We start from the raw sequence: 21,411 nt of genomic DNA, 5'->3' as shown, positions 1-21,411 counted from the left end.
TAACAGAACATTTTAATAAAAATTAATATTTTTATTGAACATTAACTTACTAGACACTGAATAACAGCACAAATTAATAAGCATATGCAAATAAACCTATTTTTCTTGTTGTCTGAAAGCGAAATATTCCCTGTTGTGCACACCAAACAAGTCAGTCCAAGACTAAGGACGTGGCCATCGGCTGCTAACATATTCGCTGCTGGTGTTAGTGGAGAGAAATGGCGTGTAAGGGAAATGAATGCAACACGATGATAGCTATCAGTCATTAGCGAATGTTGTAGTTTGTTATTAATGATTATGTATAACAGGATATTGTAAAATTTAAGTTATGAAATTTTTATTAAAACATTTCTTACATGACGTTATATTGGCTGGGCCGCAGAAATATTCATTGTGGGCCGCGTGCGGCCTGTGAGCCGCAAGTTAGACATGCGTGCTGTAGGGTGAAGTCGCAGGCCTGAAGTGGCACAGTGGACTCTGCGCAGCTGTGCACCTGTGCCCTCGTCCTGGCTGTCCACACCTTGGTCTCCAGTGCTGGCAGCGCATCTGTGTGGTCCAGGCGCAGCTGGTGTGTCTACCCCCCCATCGCGCACGGACCTGGAACCGCTGGGGGGTTTCCACTCTCTTCGACACCCCCTGAGAACGCCGCTTCCTCCCAGGACCTCGGAGCCACCACTCCCTCCTCTGACTCTTGCACACATAATTACCCGATCCTTACCACATGGCATGCGTCTCTCTCGGAATTTTATTTCTGTTAGTATTTCTAGAACCTTGAACTATTATTGACACAGTCATTGCTCACTAAATGCAGACGAGTGAATTTAATAATGTTTGTAAAAAATTACCGTTATTACTCTCCACTAATTTGAGATTATTTCTTGAACTTAGGATTCCCTACTTTCATTTCCTTCAGGGAGGCTCCTGCAAAGCACAGGCCCCCCAGGACCCCTCGGGGTGCAGGCCCTTTCACTGCTCTCACTCCCGCGTTCCCGGGCCGGGCTATGCATAATGTGGACGCTAACCTTCCTTGGACACGAGCCCTGTCTCAGGTGGTTATCAGCCCTCGTTTGCCTATTTGATCAGTGATTCCTGGCAAGCCCCTCCCGGTATCCCTCCTCCACAGCACTCCTCCAGGCCTCTGGCAGCCTCTGTTCTGGGCTGGAATGAGGGGGCTCTGACTGACAGGCTGCGCTGGGAAGCCCACACCTTGCACTCACTTCCGGTCACGTCTCCTGCCGTCGCTCACTCAGCACCAGGCTGTTCCCCGTCGGCATCGCCTGTCCATCCGGCTGCCTCCCTCCGCCCCAGCCCGCGGTTAGGAAGAGCTGAGCTCTCTGCACTCTCCGGCATTCCGCACAATGTGTACCTTCCTGTCTCTTCCCTCATTTTGCAGTGTGCGAGGTGAATGTATTTTTTTTGTATCTCTTCCCCCTCATTTCACACCTTGTAGATTCTCCATTGATTGACGAATGCTCCGCCCACACTTTACTCTATGTACACAGGGCAGCATGTATGTAACGTCTCTGTAACTGCCGTGTTTCCAGTGTTGCCCTCTAATTGTCGCTTTTCTGTGAGTTGTCTTAACCTGAGGGCTGTAAACTTCAAAGCAGAACGGGGTGTCTCGGTGGGCAGTCACTGGAGTGGAATGCACTGCCCTCGGAATGGGAAAGCGGGCCGGAGTCCTGCCCATCCGTGAAAAACGCCACCACGGAGATGAACGGAAGGTTACCGCGTGGAAGCTGAATGTACCATGCAGTGCGGGGGGAGTCAGGGCTTCTCTTGTCCACAGGACCCGCCTGCAGAGCGGACTCCCCGGAGAGGCGACCCTGGAGGCTGGGTCAAACTGGGGGGTCACAGCTCCCACAGATCTTAAAGCCTTAGCAGCAAAGTCCCATTCCTCAGCTTTCGTATTTCTTTTTAGGATATAAATTATTACCTTGCAATGCAATTTCTGGAGGTGTTTTTCAGCGTTTTCCATCTGCGTACGAGCCTGCCCTCTTGCAGTTCTAATGGGCTTCACTGCTGGCCCTGACAGGCCCAGGCCTTCTCTGTCCACCTCACCTGGTCCCTGCTGCTCCGGAGCCACTCGATTCGCCACCGCCTTCCTCCCAGCGCCCGCCTCCGCCTCCGCTCTGCCGCTGCCAAAGCGAAGCACCCTTGCGGGCCTGGCCCCAAACACGCGCCTGCCGCCTCCCCTCCACAACTCCAGCCAACCCTCACCTGCCCGGGCTGCTGAGCTGCGGGTCCCAGGCCTCTCACTGCTGCGGCTCCAGGCCTATTGGCAGCCCCTGAAGTTCCGCCCACCCTGATGGAGGACTTCCCACCCAGGACAGCCGCTCTCCCCGCCCCGCGCTGCCCGTGGCAGCCCTTCCCCCAGAACCCCTAAGGGAGGTCCCCCTCCCCCCCACCCCCCCCCCCGCAGCATCAGTCCCTCCCCACTCGGCAATGCCTCCTCCCGCGACAGCCCCGGCTGCGGTCGGCATTCAGGCCGCCCCGCCCGCCCAGCGCGCCCCGCCCCTTTCCCGAGGGGAGCACCTAGGACCACTCCTGGATCCCAGGGCGCAGGTGTGTTCTCCCCACCGGACGCGCCTCAGAAAGTGAGCATTTTCTCCCGTCTCTGTGTTCCAGCCCCTGCCCCCAGCCCTGTGCCCATCCCTGGAGTCCGGGGGCCGGGTGTGGCGATGTTGGAGGGGATTCCGGGGGACAACAGGCCACAGGCTCGATCGTTAGACCCCACAAAAGTTTGGACGCGACGACTTGCCTATCCTGCATCCCAAACTTGATCCCACCTTCTGGCCGCTGGATGGGGGACGCGGTGGCCTCCAGGACTAGGCAGGGCTGCTCCCCCTCGCGCCTGAGCTCCCAGGCAGGATGGGCGCCCGCTTCTAAGGGCTGGGCGCGCTGGGCGAGGGACCGGCCTGCCGGCGGGGTAGGGATGGAGGTCGGTTCCAGAGCACCTCCCTCCCCGCGTACCTGCCCCCCCCCCGCCCGCCCTGTCGCCTCCAAGGCGCGTGCAGTGGAGGCTGCCCCCAGCATCTCCTTAGACGCGCGTGCTCGGCCGTGGGCGTCTTACTGTGCCTGTGTGTGTGTGTGTGTGTGTGTGTGCGCGCGCGCACAGATGTGTGTGTGTGTGTGTGTGTGTGCGCGCGCGCGCGCACAGATGTGGGTGTGTGTTCAGCTGTGTGTGTGCGCGCGCGCCTGCGCCTGGCTGTGTGTGAGCCGCCGTGCAGATTTGTGTGTGTGTCGGTGTGTGAGATGTGCGTGCTCGCGTGCGTGCGGCTGTATGTGTGCCAGCGCGAGGCAGTGTGCGCGCGCGTCCCCGCCCGCCGGCGCCGCGGACCCGCGGGAAGACAGGGGGCGGAGCTATGCAGATGGGTGAACGTTCCGGGGGACGCGCGCCGCGGCGGCCCTTCCGCAGGAGCCCAGCCGGAGGCGGCGGGGCCGGGCGCACGCGGGGCAGGCGCGGGCGGGACGCGGCGCGGGGCCGGGCCGGGCAGGGCACTCGGCGGCGATGGTGACCGCGGGCCGCCGCTGACCTGCCTGCGTGGCTCGGGCTGCCGAGCGCGGCCCAGCCCGGCGGCGGCCGAGAACCTGCGGACTCTTCCCACCGGGACTTCGGACAGGAAACGGAGGGAAAGGGGCCGCGCCGGGAGCTCGCGCGTCCCTGGAGCGCGGTCCACTATGATCCTCCTCGCCCTGGGCGCTGGAAGGCGGCTGGACGTCCTGCATCCCTCGGGGGCGGTTTTCTTGCAAACCTTGCTTTGGATTTTATGTGCTGCCGTCTGCGGAGCGGAGCAGTATTTCAATGTGGAGGTAAGGACCGGGCGGCCGCCCTCCCCGGCTGGGCCGCTCCTGACACGCTGGAGTCCCTGGGTCCTGGCCGCCCAGAGCCGCCGGGTCTGCACGGCGTCCCCTCGGCCAGACAGACCTCGTTGCGCTTTTCCTTCTCGGTGATGGATTCGCGCAGACCGAGTCCGTTATCCCCGCGGCACAAAGGATGCTTTGAGCGGTGCGTCCCGCTGCCACGGGAGAGGCTGTCGCGGGCTCAGCGAGGCAGCTCAGCCCCAGCTCAGGGTGAACCAGCTGCTCAGGAGCCGGGACCCAGGAGCCAGGACTGGCGTCTGGCATCCCCGCTGCCTGGGCATTGTTCCGGGAAGGGAACCTTTCCGGGGCCAGTCTAACAAAGGAGGTTAGCACAGGCTCCGAGGGCAGGGGGACACTTGCCCTGTGTAATTGCGCTGCTTTGTGACAAAACGCTTGACCAGACAGAGGCGTTTTCCATTTAGACCCGAGTTAATGCCGGGGCCGGAGCTGAGACTCCGAGGACGTGGCACGGGCCCTTTTTGTGTGTCCTCCTCCCCTCCCCCGCCCTGAACATCGGCGCGGCCCAATGGAATAGTTCTGAGGTGTGATTTAATTTGATTTCACACTCCTCTGGCAAAACAAGGGGGTTGTCCACTGTCCTGGGCTTTGCCTGGACCGCTCTGGAAACAGACACAAAGCCGAAGGGAAGGTAGGGGCAAGGACTCTGACCTCTGCCGAGGTGGCCTGCTGGCACCATGGCACCGCCGCCCGCTGGTAGCTGGTAGCTGGTAGCTGGTGTCCGCTGGGCGCCATGGGCTCACCGTGCACAGGATGGAGAAGCAGCAAGAGGGTCTCACAGAAAATGCTCCGGTTCAGTGGGTCTCTGTCTTCTGACATCTCAGAAGAACGAGGAGTAAGTCTGAAGGATCCTGGCATGTTTGTTTTTTATGTTGTTGAGCCTTCATAGCTCACGGCCACTTTGTTGGGCGTGTGTTTGCACAATAGCAGGACCTGTTGCACAGTGTTTGAACAGCTTCCCTGAGCAGACTGACGTGCAAAGTGTCCGGGTCCAGGGGCGAGGGCGCGTGCTGCCGTTGCTTCCTCTGTTTCTGGAAAGCATGCTCAGGGCTGTGCAGTAAGTGGGTGGTAGAGAAACAGTATTTGAAAAAGTAGCAACTATTATCGAATGAGTGAAAGAAGTTTACAGATGTTAAGGATGATGATATTATGCAAAAACCCCAACTTGAAAACCAAGGAGGTTTAACCCTCTGAAAAATACCACTTTGTTTTTCTGGATCGGAAGAGAGATGGAAAGTGCTGAGTGTCAGACTGTTCGTGATGGCAAATTCGAATTTATGGGATTACAGGCCACGGATGGAGGCTCATGGCAAAATTTCAGCCAGGAGGCCATGACTGAGGAGGATGGAGTGAGTTCACAGGCTGCGGAGGAAGGTGGCAGGCTGTGAGGTGCAGTCCTGTAAACAGCTGGTGCTGGGGGGACGGTGGGACCCGGGGGTCTGTGGCCAGGGAGGCCTGCCGGCTTGGAAAAGGCTGAGATTGGTTCGCAGACATCCTTGGGGGTAGCATCAGTGTTTTCACGATGAACAATTTCCCTTTGAGGCTAACCATTCAGAGTTGGAATCCCTCAGTCAGTGCAGGTATTATCATGCAAGAAAAAGTTATGCTTTTACAAAAATATTTTAAAATTTCCATTATATCTTCTCTTTTTTCAAGATATATGGAGGAATGGTTTAATGGAAAATATAGGTATTTTCCCATTTTTAGAGCTTTTAAGTTATTCCATCCGCATTTATTGTATTATGCAAAGATTTAATTATTGAAAGGTCAGAGGCGAGTGTCTTCTGAGAACTTAAAAAGCTCTTCTAATGGCGATTGGTGATGATCTAGAGATTGTCTTCCATGATGTGTGTTTCCGAGCAGTTTTCCTGGTTTAGGATAGTGAAGGGCAACCGCGCCCTCTGCCGTCCTGAGTGTGGCTGGTCAGGTCACCCCCGGAGACTGGCAGGCGGAGGGGCTCCAGAGGGATGGTCTGCCCTCTGCCCGGGCACTTGTGGCAGGAAACCCTGATGGGACACAGGCCCTTGCGTCTTCAGAGCGGGCACAGCTGGCGGCCTCCTGCTCCAGGGCGAAGCGGGGCCAGGCTTCCTGTGGGAGACGGTCACGGGGGCTGCGTGAACAGGTGGTGTCCTCAGCGTGGAGCTCAGCACCGCGTCCTGGGGCGCCCAGGCTGCAGGTGGAGGAGCCCGGAGACGCCTCGCTGCTGGCCTCTGAGACTGCAGCGCTCTCTCCCTCGCCAGCGTCCCCAGGCGGAGCCCCGTCCTAAGTTGAGGTGTAGTCTCTGTTTTTCTCCTGGAGGTGGGTGGGTGGTGGAGGGTTCATGCTAACTCTTTCCCGTCTGATTTCTGAGAGCACAGACCCTGGAAATTGTCAGTCTCAGAGCCAGAGGCGTGTGTCACGGGCGGGAGAGAGCCTGGCGTGGAGAGGGCAGTGCACACTGTTTGGTTGTTTTTGTTTTTAAGAAGCAAAAGGGGATGCGTGCAGCTGAGGCGGGTCCGCAGGGGCCACGCAGCTTGCCCCTGGGCGTGGCGTCGGGCCAGCCCGTGCCATCTTCTCAGGGCGCGTGCTCAGAGGTTGGCCTGAGTCGGGTCCACGTCGGGTGGGCCGCTCGGAGGACTTCGCGGGGCACCGGAGGTGTCGCTGGCGTGACCAGGGCAGCGCTGCGGTCACGGGGGACGGCAGCGGCGCGCAGTCGGACGTCGGCTCCGAAAGGTCATTTTGTCGCCAGAATACCTTCCTGGTCCTCGTGGACTCCGCGATCCGGTTGCTTTGTTGTGGTTTGTACGCGGCGAACGCTCTTGTGGTGAGATTTGAAGAGTTCATGATGCTACTAACTTTCATCAGCTTGACAGTTTATCAAATGTAAAATGAATGAGCAACATTTTTATTGTTTTTAAAACAGTAGCACACATTTCTAATGAGGAAATTATTTGAAGCCAATTTAATGTAAAATCAAAACATAATTGCCTGGTGCACTTATCAAGGCATAGGAAGATGAGTATTTTATTGTGACAAAAACCTTAATAAAGGAAAAAGGACTTTGTTGTTTTTAACTAAAGAGAGAAGAGAGGTTCTGGATTTCAAAAGGGTGTTTTGTGCCCAATGCTGTGAATCGGGTGCAGCTCTCCTGCGCTTTCCCCGCAGGCGCTCCTGACCGGCCTCAGTGTCACTCCTCTGCCGTGGGCCCGCCCCGCCGGGCCGGCCTCTGCTGGGCAGCTCTGCCGCGTGGAGACAGGCAGGGAAGCAGAGAGAACTCCGTGTTGGCCACTTGTTCCGTGTCGGCTGTCTCCTCCTCATGTCAGTGGTCAGCGTTATTTGGCGTGGGAGGATGGTGTCCCCGTGGCTGGTTGGCCTCCTGGAGCAGGGACACTCACCGCGCCCCCCGTGCCTGGGCCAGGGCGGACAGCAGGGCTGGTCCATGAAGGTTCCGGCTGCTGCAGGCTCCAGCTGCACCGGCACCCCGGGCCCTCAGCATGTCAGAGGCCAGGCACGGCCAGGAGGCCCGGGCCCTCCGCCCTCCTGCTGCTCCGCGGGTCCCACTCTGCCTGCCAGGACCCCGGTGGGGACATGCAGGAGGCCCTGCAGGTCAGCCCATGCCAGCCAGGCGGGCTGCCTCCCGCCCCTGAGGAGCTCACAGCCAAGAACCAGCCCCGCCCGCCTGGCTGCGCCCGCTGGGCTCCCTCTCAGCCTCTCCCCTGTCACGGAGGTTAGGGCTGGGCTCAGTAACAGCTTTTCTCTTTTTTCTCAATCTCTGGAGTCAGGTTGAAAACAACAAATCCAAAGTTTCTACTTGTTCTTGCTCATGCTCTCTCAGGTCATTAACAAGGAAATTGTAATTCACTTACTTATTGGTGTAGGTCTTCGCTCAAGTTGGATTGATCAATTATTTTATATACATTTTTTTCACAGCCTACTCCAAGTGTTTTCAGAATATTTGATAAATGACCAATTGCAATGACTTCAGAACCAAAAAGGAGCCATTAAACATTTGAATAATTAGTTAAATTTATCCAGTGTCAGATGAGTAAAATTTCTTTTTTATGCTTCTTCAGGAATTTCTGATCCTTCAGTATGTAGATTTCAAATTGAGGAAGTAATTTTTCATGTTACTGCCCATCACAAAATGTTTAAGTGTCTGTGAATGAGTGGTAGCCATTGCATTTCTTATTGTGGGCGAGGGTGGGGATTAAGAGCACAATTTTGGCACACATTGCTGGGTTCTCCTCTCAGCCCTTCAACTTACAAGTACATTATTAAGTCAACAACGGACAATTCAAACTCTGTGGGCCTCAGTCTGCACATCTACGAAATGGATCCTCACAGTATCTACCTCCTAAGGTTGCTTTTATGATTAAATGACTATATTTATATCACATTAAATAGATGGGTGGATGGACAGAGAGATACACAGGTGCATAAAAAATAGATGATAGATAACATGCCTTCACATGATTAAACACAGTACTTTTTCATTATCATTATCATTAATAAAAAATAAATGTTGATTCAAAGGTAACTGGCATGAGAGTATTTAATTACACAAAAGTCTATCAGGTTAGGACATGCCACCTGGTTTAGGAAGATTTTCTTTTCATGCTTTTTTTATTTTTGAAAAGTGTAATCTACTGGAAGTCAACCAAGCCAGCACCAGTACATTTTCTTCCCATGGGTTTTTCTTAGACAGTCTGGATCAGCAACGTGATTTTCACATTTTGTCTTGTCATCTGCTACTATCATAGAATGTTAAGTTCAGCTCACACCTTCTTTTGCAGGATTGAGTTTGCTGAAATCTGTTCATTTTCCCTAAAACCGTGGAAGATAAATAGGCCTTTATGAGGTGAAGGCTTGTTTATTTTAACTGGCTCAAGGCCCACATGCCTCCGATCCACAGAGTAGGGTTCCATGTGTTACTTAGAGCTCTGGATTAGACCCCAAATCCAGAACATAAGAGTCTTTTTATTTTCAATCGGTAGAGGAAGGAGGCGGCTGAGCAAATAGGTATTAACGTCTTTTCTTATTGTGGAGAAGTGCAGGGGTTAAGAGCACAATTTGACAATGAATTTGTTTGAAAACACAACACACTTGACCATGTCCCCTTGGAATAGACGGTACTAAGCAGTGTGGCGTCCGGGTCGGACCCAGGACAGAGTGTGGGCCTAACCTCGGTTCTGGGCTCACATAGCTTTGATCTTGGACAGTCATTTCGTCATTGCTTCTATCTGCAAACATGAGGACTCAGCTAAGCCGTCCCGGGGGCCATTCCAAATTTGAAATTCTGTTCTATTTAGCCTCTGGGCTGTAATTTACATAGTGAAAGGGGGAAATACACCCATTTACTCTGTAAGTTTTGGGGCAACTGGATCACAGAGGTGGGTGTTGAGATGTATTTCTGAAATGCACGTAGTGACGTACAGACTGTTTGGCTTCCAGCTAAGGTTTGTCATCGTCCGTGGTGACATGTGCTTCGTGTTGGAAATAATCCTGGCCTTCTGAGGATCAAAACACTGACAGCAAATTATATGTAATTTTACAATCAGTTTTTGGCTGAGGTAGGCAACTTAAAAAATTTAATGTTAAAAACATGGTTTGATATTAGTTTGAAAAATATACACCATTTCCAAGTGGAACTTCAATCATAAAAAGGCAAATTGGAATAAGAGCAAGACCTGCTTTTGGTGGTGGGGGCACGGGATATGGAGGGTCTTGAAATTCAAATCCATCTGCCTGCCTGTCTCCATCGCCAGCGAAACGTGGCATTTCTCGGCGATGCAGCGCTTGCCCCAATGTCCCTGCTGCCCTTGTGGAGGGTGATTTTGGCACATGGCTCTTGGAGGGTTATTTCTGTTCTTTACAACACTTTTGATTTTGAATGTGAAAAATCAGATTGCATTTGTTTTATAAAATGTGCAGCTGATGTGAACAGCAGAAATACTTCATGCTACAAGGATAAAATGCTAAGTAACAATATGTGGGACGCCTACTTTTCTTTTGCCTTCCTTTGCCTTTTTCCTGGGACAGTTATTTATAGATTTTCCTGAAACCATATGTGACCGCCCCCCACCCACCCCCCGCCGGCAGTCAGCTCTGAATGGGCGCTCTCTGTCTGCGTGTTTCACCGCGACCGTTTGGCACGCGCATCCCTGGGTTTGGATCCGAGGACTGTCTCCACGAGCCACACACCGGGAGCCTAGCCAAGAGTCTGAGCCACGCCACCTTCCATGAAGTCAGCGGTGTTCAGCAGTGTGCATGGCACTCGGGTGTGCAGCAGGAAATTTAAAAATTTTAATTTATTGATTTGAGAGAGAAACATCGATCTGTTGCTCCACTCCTTTATGCATTCATTGGTTGAATCTTGTATGTGCGCTGACCAGGGATTGAACCCACACCTTGGCATATCGGGACCACAGTGCTCTAACCACCTGTGCGACCTAACCAGGGCAAGAATTTTTAAGACATGCAGTACCTGACTATTTAGTCACGGGCACTGATCTCTTTTCCCTTAGCTTGTCAGATAAAAAATGACAACAGCCAACACAACAATAGCCATAAGTGTGAATGAATCAAAATTACACCTACTTTTTTGTCTGATCGGCAAAAAATATAGTATTTGGTGTGCTGCAATATTTTAGTAATTAGCTTGTGCCCTTTTGATGAAAAAGGTTGAAAAAACCTGCAGTAAGTGACCTGAGGTGTGGAATATAAAGGAAGGCTAGGGGGCGCTCGTGAGCTGTGCACGCTGCCAGTGAAGTGGAAGGACCTGGTTTAAAGTCAAGGACATGGGGGCAATCAGAGTCTTGAAGTGAATCCTAGCCAATCACAGAGCTTAAGAAAATCAGGCACCGCTGGCTCATGATTGAAGATGTGAGCTGGGTTTCCTGAGAGCCATCAACAGCTCTGATTGCATATTTGATGAACTGGGAGGAAATTAGCATTTCTTGGGCAAGACCCTGTGAGGAAGACTGTAGCCGCCCGCCAGGCCCCCGCCTTGGGTGTGGTCAGCACCATACACGATAGTGATGAGTCTCCTGAATTCTGTTTCAGCTACAAGGATGATTCGGTCACTGGGCTTCCAGTTAATACAGGTGGGAGACACTTAATTGATCCAGCCTTTTAGATTGTGTATAGCAAAATCCCATTTCTACAGCGTTTGAGACTAAAGTTATGTCCTTCATGTTTACCATACCACTCTATTGAATAAATATTTTTTAACAAAAGCAGATTTTAAAACATAGGCTTTACCTATTTCTCTTTTTAAAATATATATAAGAAATGAGCCACAAAAACGGGGAGCAGTGTTTTTCTTCTTTAACGGGAACCTTGCTGATTGTTATGATTTGATGGAGGTCAGGGCCTGAGAAGAGGCCGTGACGATGCAGTGGGGGTGCCCGCCTTACGATACTGTCACCCCTAGCACCACCCTGTTCTGTTAGTGCTTTTAAACCTAGGTGGTTCCGGGGAGCAGGGTGAGTGAGGTGAGCCACATCCCCGCGGACACACACTCTTAGCAGAGGTGGTCTCAGAGTGAGGTTCGCTGACAGACACCCCTCGCCCTCTGCAGGGAGCGGGGTTGCAGGGCAGGTTCTTTGTGCCTCAGTTAAGGCAGCGCTGCCCCTTCTAGGGAAGCTGGGTGTGGGCTGGAACGTGATCTCCTGCCCCCGACTTCCGCACTCAGAGCCGTGAGGTGTCCGTGGGCACTTTTCCCACGGGAACTTTCCACGCTGGACTCTCCCCCACGTGTTAACAGATCCCATTGCTGGAGGGATTAGTCCTTGGGCTGGTGTGAGGCTCTGAGGTCCCTGGCTCCTTTGTCTTCACACCATTGCCTGCGGCTCCTGCTCACGGTCCCACTGCCTCTCCCTTGGGCTCAGTCCCACTGCAGACACGGCGTAGAAAGCGGGTGGCTGTCACCTGCAGCCCCCCACTTCCACTCCCTCCTTCATTGGGAATAAAGTAGAATAGACTCATTACTCCCAGAACCCAATGTGTGCGCAATGATTTCCATGAAATTGAGGTCAAAACCACGGAAATCCCCTCCGAGGTACAGAAAACACTCGTGTGGAGGATGGGGCTGTGAATATTGCAACGACTCGGTCCTAGAGCCGGGGGCAGCCCCTGCCCAGGTTCAGTGACGTCCGTGTTTGCTCCGTGGAGATCCAAACAGCTTCCTCCGCAGCCTCCGCTGGTTCTGACCTTTCACACGTGGGTTGTGACCTCTGTGGCTTGTGAGTGGCACGGGTTGAAGGGCACAGTGGGACGGTGACAGCACCTCCTGGAGGCAGACGGGAGACCTCCTCCAGGGATGACCGCTGGACAGAAACGTTACGTGCCGGCACTGTTGTCTATTAGGGTCCAAACGACCCTCGAAATGGGAGCACCTGGAATTGACCTCGACCGCCAGCTCGGTGCCAGTAGAGACCACGGTAATCAGCAGCCGCATGTGCTGCGTGCCTCAGAGAGAACCGTTTACAGCTCGCGCCGTCGGTGGGCCAGCCCTGCTGTTTCTCTGAATCTGAGGCGCAGAGACGTGAGGAATGGAGGCCTCTGGGAGCAGCTCAGCATCACCGCCGCGGGGGCTGCACAGCCCCTCCCACCCGAGTCCAGGTGAGAGTCAAATCCGGGCCCCAGAGGCAGAGCGCTCGGGCTCCCTCCTGCCGTTCCGTTGCACGTGGGAAAGGGCGGCCACTGCACGGTGGCCTTGCTGCTCTGCCCTGCCCGGCTTGCCTGGTAACAGCCGAGTAGGCGCTGTGGGGTCAGCTGTGATTCTGAATCAACTGTTGGCTGATCACGATAGTTTAGTGATGTTTCACTCACTAGAAAAATTGGTAATCCAGGTGGGATTACATAGGCTATTGAATCTTGAGTTACATAGACTGTTGAATTACATATACTATTATGTCATCTTGAATTACATGTTATTCACTCACAAGCATCACTCCTTCATTCAAAAACTGAGACACGGAAGATACTGAAAAAGACTCAAATTGAACTTTTAAGACATCAAAACTACAGTATGTGAGATTTAAGATGCACTGGAAATTTAAGCAGATTTCACATTACTAAAGGAAAAAAGAGTGGACTTGAAGTCAGCAGTGGAAGTTATTCAGAGTGAAACAGAGAAAAAGGGACATTTAAAAAGTGAACAAATCATCAGTGATGCCTGGGACGGCTTTATGTGGCCGATGATGTGTAGCTGGAGTCCCTGCCAGGAGATGCAGGGAGAGTATTTGAAGGTAAAATGAACAAAGCTTTTCCTAATTTGGTGGAAAATACATAAACTCATGTATCCAAGAAGCTCAATGGTTCTCAAGCACAAGATTCATGAATAAAATGACACCATAGTCAGATTGGTCAGCTGAAGGACAAGGAGAAAATATTGAGAGAGAGAGAGAGAGAGAGAGAGAGAGAGAGGGACTTTACATATAGAGGATTAAAAAATCCGACAGATTTCTTGTCAGAAATAATGCAAACAAGAAGACACCAGAGGAACATCTTGAAAATGCCAAAAGAAAAAAATAACTGTCAACTTGGTATTTTATACTCAGTGAAAGTATCTTTCAAAAATAAAGGAAAAGTAAAGACTTTTTCAGGCTCACAGAAGCTGAAAGCTTTCATGCCCAGTCATAGGCAGGACATGAAATGTTAAATGCAAAACCTGGAGACAGCCGAGGGCCACCACCAGCACACAGCGACCCCAGCAGCGTCAGCTTCGTCAGGGTACATGGCACAGCATGAATGAATCTCAGAATCACTGCAAGTGGGTGAGCCAGGCCACAAGGGCATGTCCTTGAGATTCCATATATATGAAACGAGAGGCCCAGTGCACGAATTCACGCACCAGTGGGGTCCCTTGGCCTGGTCTGCGGGATCGGGCCGAAATCGGCTCTCCGACATCCCCCGAGGGGGTCCCAGATTTTGAGAGGGTGCAGGCCAGGCCAAGGGACCTCATGAGTGCAGTACACGATTGGAGCCAGGGAGGGACGCGGGAGGTTGGCCAGCTGGGGAGGGACCGCAGGAGGGCTCCAGGGCTTGTCCGGCCCATCTCACTCAGTCCCCATTGGCTGGACCCCAGCAGCGAGCTAACCTACCGGTTGGAGCATCTGCCCCTGGTGGTCAGTGCATGTCATAGCGACTGGTTGACCAATCGACTGTCTGCCCCCTGGTGATCATAGCATGTTATAGTAAGTGGTTGAGTGGCCTTAGCATATCATTAGCATGTTACACTTTCATTTGTTGAACAGACAACCAGACAACTGGACACTTAGCATATTAGGCTTTTATTATATAGGACTAGAGGCCCAGTGCATGAAAATTCATGCACTGGAGGGGGCGTCCCTCAGCCCGGCCTGCCCCCTCTCACAGTCTGGGAGCCCTCAGGGGCGGGAGGTGACCTGGTGATCAGGGGAAGGTGACGCCCCATCACACCTCTGCTGCTGCCACTGCCGGCAGCACAAGCCTCGGCCGTCCCTGGTTACTTGAGCCTCGGGCAGCCCTGGGTGGCTGGGGGGGCTGAGGGCAGGTCCAACCATGTGCCTGCCACCGCTCCCTCCCTCTCCCCCCTGGCTGGTCTGAAAAGACTGGGGAGTAAAGTAGAATAGACTCATTACTCCCAGGGACTGAGGGGACTGGGTGCTGCTATCTTGTGGCTATGGGCACTGCCATCTTTATGATGGTGTGACAGTCAATTTGCATATCGCCTCTTTATTAGATAGGATGATGGTAAACCAACGCTAATCTATAGCAAGAAGAGCAGGTCAGGCTGGCCTGCGATGGAGCAGGCAGGAGTGAAGGGCGGCAGTGGCTGGAGACTGGCTGTGGGTGGGGATGGTCTCAGTGTGCCTGCTGAAGCTTATCAATAGTGCGTTGAGAATGCCTTCCTGCTCTCAGCTCAGAGTACCCGACCTGAGGAACCGCTGCGGACAAGGACTGGAGGGGGAGCTGGTGGAGGAGGGAGAGAAGTCACAACCTGCCTACTCAGTGTTGGGCGGATAGGGCGTGGCACTGCACATCTTCCTCTGGAATTCTCCTCGGGGCTGTGCTGTGGCCTGGCACCTACCACGCCTGCTGGAGACCACTGCAGCGTGTCTCTCCAGCTCCCCTCCCTTCGCGCAGCTCTCGCTGCATTCCCGCCCTCCCTGACATGTCCTTCTTGTGTATCCAGGGCCAAGCATTTCCTCCCATCCCCCAAGTGTCTGGCACTGCCCACCACTGGGTGTTCATGTTGGGAGAGTGGGCACCATGCCCCGCTTCCAGTCTCCCTTTCTGTAGGGTGCATCCGCAACGTGTCCATGCGTGTGTCCTGCGCTGCACCTCTCCCGAGCCTCGGCCTCGGCCTCCCTGTCACACCCACTGGGCTCAGACTCCTCCCCTTTCCAGCCTCTGCTCCCTGGGACGCAGCCTGGGTCTCCTCCGACTAAGGCCCCGCGCAGGCCTGAAATTCCTGGTAGTACAGAGTGTGCTCTGTGGTTTACATCCATGTCTGTGTATAGTACTATATTTAAATCTGGGGAACTCTCTAAATATTTATTTAGAAATTCATTTAAAAATAATAATAATTATCTTAATGTAGATAACATTTTTATGAAAAATAAATATTATTAAAAACATTAAGAAGAAGACATTGGCCTAGCCAGTTTTTCTCAGTGGTTAGAGCATTGGCCCTGGGGCTAAGGGTCTTGGGTTCGACTCCCGGTCAAGGGAACATGCCTCAGTTGCAGGTTTGATCCACAGCCCTTGCATGCCGGAGGCAGCTAGTCCATGTGTCTCTTACTATCAACGTTTCTCTCTTTTTCTCTCCCCCCTCCTCCCTCCCTTCTATTCTTTCAAGATCAATGGAAAAAATATCCTTGGGAGAGGATTAAAAAAAAAGACATTGTTTTACATTTTTCAAATATTTTAAATGTCAGGCTTAAAAAAGATAGCTCAATTCTCATATTTGTTTCTGCATTCACACTTGAATATCATAAACCATAGAGCCTCTGTCAGTTGCAGGCAAATGAGAGAGAGAATTCAACATTGGTATCTTATAATAGCTTTAACCTAGGCGATGCTCAGAGGGCTCTGGGATCCCTGGAGGGTCCTGGACCAAACTGTGAGAAGCAGGGTTCTAGCAGCCACACTGTTTTTGCCATTTTCTCCTGAATATACCAAGGCCCATCCCCCGAGAGTCCTCCTCCAGCTCCAGCTTTCATTTCTGCCCCCTTCTCCCTCCCTTGGGCCCAGCCAACAGCTGGCCTCAGGCCCGCCCTCACCCAGTGGGGAGCCCAGGAAGCCTCTGTAATAACCTTCTCTGCTCTCCTTCAAGGCTCCTGCACAATCCTGGTCACAGGGCACTTGCTCTGGCCTCCCAGCACATCTGGCGCTCGGGACAAGCAGCTTGCTCTTGGCCTTCCTGGGGACACCCACTAACGCCTCGTTCGCGGCCAAGACTCCACGCAGGACGCTCAGCCAGGCATCAACTTCTTTTGAGTCTCCATGCCTCTCAGTTTTTTGTTTGCTTTTAATATATTTTTATTGATTTCAGAGGAGAAGGGACAGGGCGAGAGAGATAGAAACATCAATGATGAGAGAGAATCATGGATCGGCTGCCTCCTGCACGCCCCACACTGGGGATCGAGCCCACAACACAGTATGGGAATCGATCCGTGACCTCCTGGTTCATAGGTTGATACTCAATCACTGAGCCACGCCAGCCAGGCGGCTTTAAAAAGATGTTTTTATTGATTTTGAGAGAGAGAGGACGGGAGAGAGAGATAGAAGCACCATCCATCAGCTGCTGCCTGCACCCCCTACTGGGGATCGAGCGGGAAACACTGGTGTGTGCCCCGACTGGGTCAAGCCTGTGCCTCTTGGTTCCCGGGTCTCGCTCCACTGCTGAGCTACACAGGCCGGCACGCCTCTCCCTTTTGATCTTCTGGAGCCACGGAGTCCAAAGTCGCATCAGCCGGGGAGAAATGGAAGGGATTTAATTAATGCGTGTTCTCTCTGCCTGGAGCGTACGGTTACATTTGGTATCCTGTGTTAGAGAACATTGAATGTGTGCACACATGATCTGTTGTAGAAGGTTTGTGCTATAGGCTCACACCTGTGTCTCTGTCGACCACGACGTTATGCTGGGACAGCGTCCAGGTGGCCCGGGCCCGCGGAAAGGAGCAGCCGGGGCGCGGAGAGGGCGTTACCATTGCCGTGCACAGCGGGAGTTCTGGTTTGCTCTTTGCTTCAGTTACTCTATTAAAATCATTTAACTTCTAATCATCAGAAGTTGCATTATCTTCATGATGAACGGTTAGCTAGTGAGTATCGTGGACTTGTGGGGTTTTCTAGGCCCCTTCTGCATGCTCCCTCAGTGCTTCTGTGGAAATACCCACTTTCTGTTTTCCTTCACGGAGGCAGCATCGATGTGGATACCTGGCTGGGAAGGAAGACTCTTGTACAATTGGTCACTTCCTCAGAGGCGTGTATCGGAACGCCTCGGGAAAATAGCCTTCAAGTTCAATAGCTTCACTTGAAGTTCTTACTGTTAATAAGCGGCAAGGCCCCAGTTTGCAGGAGGAAGCCAGACCACCTTCCTTGCATTTCACTGGGCCTCCTCACTCACCTCCACGCCTCTGGGGGCACGTAGATGATGAAAACGTTGAGACGCTGTCCACCTTGCACCCCGGGCGTATATAACCCTACGAGTGAATAGTCACCGAATGCTTTCGATTTCTTCTAAGTAATTTCTGTTTAAATCGGATCGTGGTGAGCGGTGGCAAGCACAGCCTGGGGGACCTGGGAGGGGCTGGCTCAGGTGTGAAGCTGGGTGGGGTCTCTGGCCCCGCCTGCTCTGCGGACCTGCAGGCGGGGACAGGGAGGACACTGGGCTTTCTGTCTGTGGCTGAAAAGGCAGGCGGCCAGCGAGGCCCTGAGAGCAGACAGCCCCCACCCCCCTGTGTTTCAGGGAAAGTGAGTCTCTATTACGCATGGCGGAACAGTGCGCCTGCGGGTGAGGGCCATCATCTGCCCAAGCGTGTAGGTTTCATTCTTTTTAAATGGTTTTCTTCTTGTTACTTGAGTTACTCCCAGAAATCTTCTAGACGGATACACGCACACACGTTCTCTCTCTCTCTCTCCTCTCTCTCTCTCTCTCTCTCTCTCTCTCATCTCTATCTCTCTCATCTCTATCTCTATCTCATCTCTATCTCTATCTCTATCTCTATCTCTTTCTCACTCAAAATTCACTTCTTCCTTCTGTGGAAACACATTACTTAAAGTGTTCTATACATTTCTTAACACTGTGTTCTGGAGAACTTTCCATGGAAAAATAGGACATGCACGACGGCCTTACACTGCCATGGCAACTTACGACTTACGTGGGGATTTATTCAACTGCAGCCTAATTGCTGAACACGAGTTGTTCCCGAGGCTGTTTCTGTGACAAACAGCAATGCCGTCCGCTTGCCTAAGCATGTGTGAGCCTGGCTGACGATGTTCCTGGAAGTGGGAGTGCTGGATTAAGGGCTGTTTTTATTTATAATTCTGGGGGAGTCTGCCAAATTACTGCCCCCCAAATATGTCAATTTAATATTTGCCCTTGGTGCTTGAGTGTGGTTGATTCCGCACCCTCCTGGTACTTTTCATTTGTTTTCTAACATGATGAGTGAAACACTAATTTTATACAAATTCCAAGTAATGTCAATATGTGGCATTCTCACAATATTTTAATACATGTCGCTTTATTGCAAGAACTTCCTTTTCCTGTCTATTTTGTTTTCTCTTTCTTCCTGACTTATAATAGTTTTATTATGTGTTAACAAAATTGACCCATTTTTTGTCATGCATAATAAAAGGACTTATTGATGTATTTTGATTTGGCTAATTCTTTTTTCTCAGATTAGTCATTTACAGTTTCAATTTTCTATTATGCTTTCAAAAATCCCCAGCATTTCAAAACTGTTTCTAAAATAATTTATTTCTCTCTTCCCTTTTTTTAACTTAAATCTTTGATTTATATAAAATGCTTCCAGTACAGCCCCTGGCATTGGAATCCACTAATTTCCCCCAAACTGACAACCAGGAGCCTCCTCGTCCATGCCCAGCACCCCTGCCTCCGCCCATGAGGCCTTGTTAGAATCAACAGTGTGAAGTGGCTCAGACAACTGACTTCCTCTGATGGACCCGAGCAGGGAAGGGCAGCTGGTGGCTCAGCTCAGCCGGGCAGCCCAGCTGACGCATCTCACGTGCCGTGGACACTCCTTGGCCTTGGCAACAGCACCGAGAGGAAAACTTGATGCATATGCTCCTCTGAGGAGACGGGAGAGGGGTGTGCACAGAGGAGGAGGGACAGGGGTGTGCACAGAGGAGGAGGGACAGGGGTGTGCACAGAGGAGGAGGGACAGGGGTGTGCACAGAGGAGAGGGGACAGGGGTGTGCACAGAGGAGGAGGGACAGGGGTGTGCACAGAGGTGAGGGGACAGGGGTGTGCACAGAGGAGGAGGGACAGGGGTGTGCACAGAGGAGAGGGGACAGGGGTGTGCACAGAGGAGGAGGGACAGGGGTGTGCACAGAGGAGGAGGGACAGGGGTGTGCACAGAGGAGGAGGGACAGGGGTGTGCACAGAGGAGGAGGGACAGGGGTGTGCACAGAGGAGGAGGGACAGGGGTGTGCACAGAGGAGGAGGGACGGGTGTGCACAGAGGAGGAGGGACAGGGGTGTGCACAGAGGAGGAGGGACAGGGGTGTGCACAGAGGAGGAGGGACAGGGGTGTGCACAGAGGAGGAGGGACAGGGGTGTGCACAGAGGTGAGGGGACAGGGGTGTGCACAGAGGAGGAGGGACAGGGGTGTGCACAGAGGAGGAGGGACAGGGGTGTGCACAGAGGAGGAGGGACGGGTGTGCACAGAGGAGGAGGGACAGGGGTGTGCACAGAGGAGGAGGGACAGGGGTGTGCACAGAGGAGGAGGGACAGGGGTGTGCACAGAGGTGAGGGGACAGGGGTGTGCACAGAGGAGGAGGGACAGGGGTGTGCACAGAGGAGGAGGGACAGGGGTGTGCACAGAGGAGGAGGGACAGGGGTGTGCACAGAGGAGGCGGGACGGGTGTGCACAGAGGAGGAGGGACAGGGGTGTGCACAGAGGAGGAGGGACAGGGGTGTGCACAGAGGAGAGGGGACAGGGGTGTGCACAGAGGTGAGTGGACAGGGGTGTGCACAGAGGAGGAGGGACAGGGGTGTGCACAGAGGAGGAGGGACAGGAGTGTGCACAGAGGTGAGGGGACAGAGGTGTGCACAGAGGAGGAGGGACAGGAGTGTGCACAGAGGAGGAGGGACAGGAGTGTGCACAGAGGAGGCGGGACGGGTGTGCACAGAGGAGGAGGGACAGTGGTGTGCACAGAGGTGAGGGGACAGGGGTGTGCACAGAGGAGGAGGGACAGGGGTGTGCACAGAGGAGAGGGGACAGGAGTGTGCACAGAGGAGGAGGGACAGGGGTGTGCACAGAGGAGGCGGGACAGGGGTGTGCACAGAGGAGGAGGGACGGGTGTGCACAGAGGAGGAGGGACAGTGGTGTGCACAGAGGAGAGGGGACAGGGGTGTGCACAGAGGTAAGGGGACAGGGGTGTGCACAGAGGAGGAGGGACAGGGGTGTGCACAGAGGAGGAGGGACAGAGGTGTGCACAGAGGTGAGGGGACAGGGGTGTTCACAGAGGAGGAGGGACAGAGGTGTGCACAGAGGAGGAGGGACAGGGGTGTGGACAGAGGAGGCGGGACGGGTGTGCACAGAGGAGGAGGGACAGGGGTGTGCACAGAGGAGGAGGGACAGGGGTGTGCACAGAGGAGGAGGGACAGGGGTGTGCACAGAGGAGAGGGGACAGGGGTGTGCACAGAGGAGAGGGGACAGAGGTGTGCACAGAGGAGGAGGGACAGGGGTGTGCACAGAGGTGAGGGGACAGGGGTGTGCACAGAGGAGGAGGGACAGGGGTGTGCACAGAGGTGAGGGGACAGGGGTGTGCACAGAGGAGGAGGGACAGGGGTGTGCATAGAGGTGAGGGGACAGGGGTGTGCACAGAGGAGGAGGGACAGGGGTGTGCACAGAGGAGGAGGGACAGGGGTGTGCACAGAGGAGGAGGGACAGGGGTGTGCACAGAGGAGAGGGGACAGGGGTGTGCACAGAGGAGAGGGGACAGGGGTGTGCACAGAGGAGGAGGGACAGGGGTGTGCACAGAGGTGAGGGGACAGGGGTGTGCACAGAGGAGGAGGGACAGGGGTGTGCACAGAGGTGAGGGGACAGGGGTGTGCACAGAGGAGGAGGGACAGGTGTGTGCATAGAGGTGAGGGGACAGGGGTGTGCACAGAGGAGGAGGGACAGGGGTGTGCACAGAGGTGAGGGGACAGGGGTGTGCACAGAGGAGGAGGGACAGGGGTGTGCACAGAGGAGGAGGGACAGGGGTGTGCACAGAGGAGGAGGGACAGAGGTGTGCACAGAGGTGAGGGGACAGGGGTGTGCACAGAGGAGGAGGGACAGGGGTGTGCACAGAGGAGAGGGGACAGGGGTGTGCA

At 53.6% G+C, this 21,411-nt stretch overlaps 1 protein-coding gene across 1 annotated transcript in view; it reads left to right on the top strand.

The window, feature by feature from the left end:
* Nucleotides 1–3,450: 3,450 nt before the first annotated feature.
* Nucleotides 3,451–21,411, top strand: part of MMP16 (matrix metallopeptidase 16) — a 164,135-nt gene continuing 146,174 nt past the window's right edge. Inside the window, exon 1 of the mRNA XM_008158863.3 lies at nt 3,451–3,813. Coding sequence (XP_008157085.1) covers nt 3,682–3,813 — 132 coding nt within the window. The 5' untranslated portion in view covers nt 3,451–3,681. The remainder of the gene's footprint in view (nt 3,814–21,411) is intronic.

Source organism: Eptesicus fuscus, chromosome 19 (genome assembly GCF_027574615.1).
Source record: "Eptesicus fuscus isolate TK198812 chromosome 19, DD_ASM_mEF_20220401, whole genome shotgun sequence".
Lineage (NCBI taxonomy): Eukaryota > Metazoa > Chordata > Mammalia > Chiroptera > Vespertilionidae > Eptesicus > Eptesicus fuscus.
This window is presented reverse-complemented; position numbering and strand designations above follow the sequence as displayed.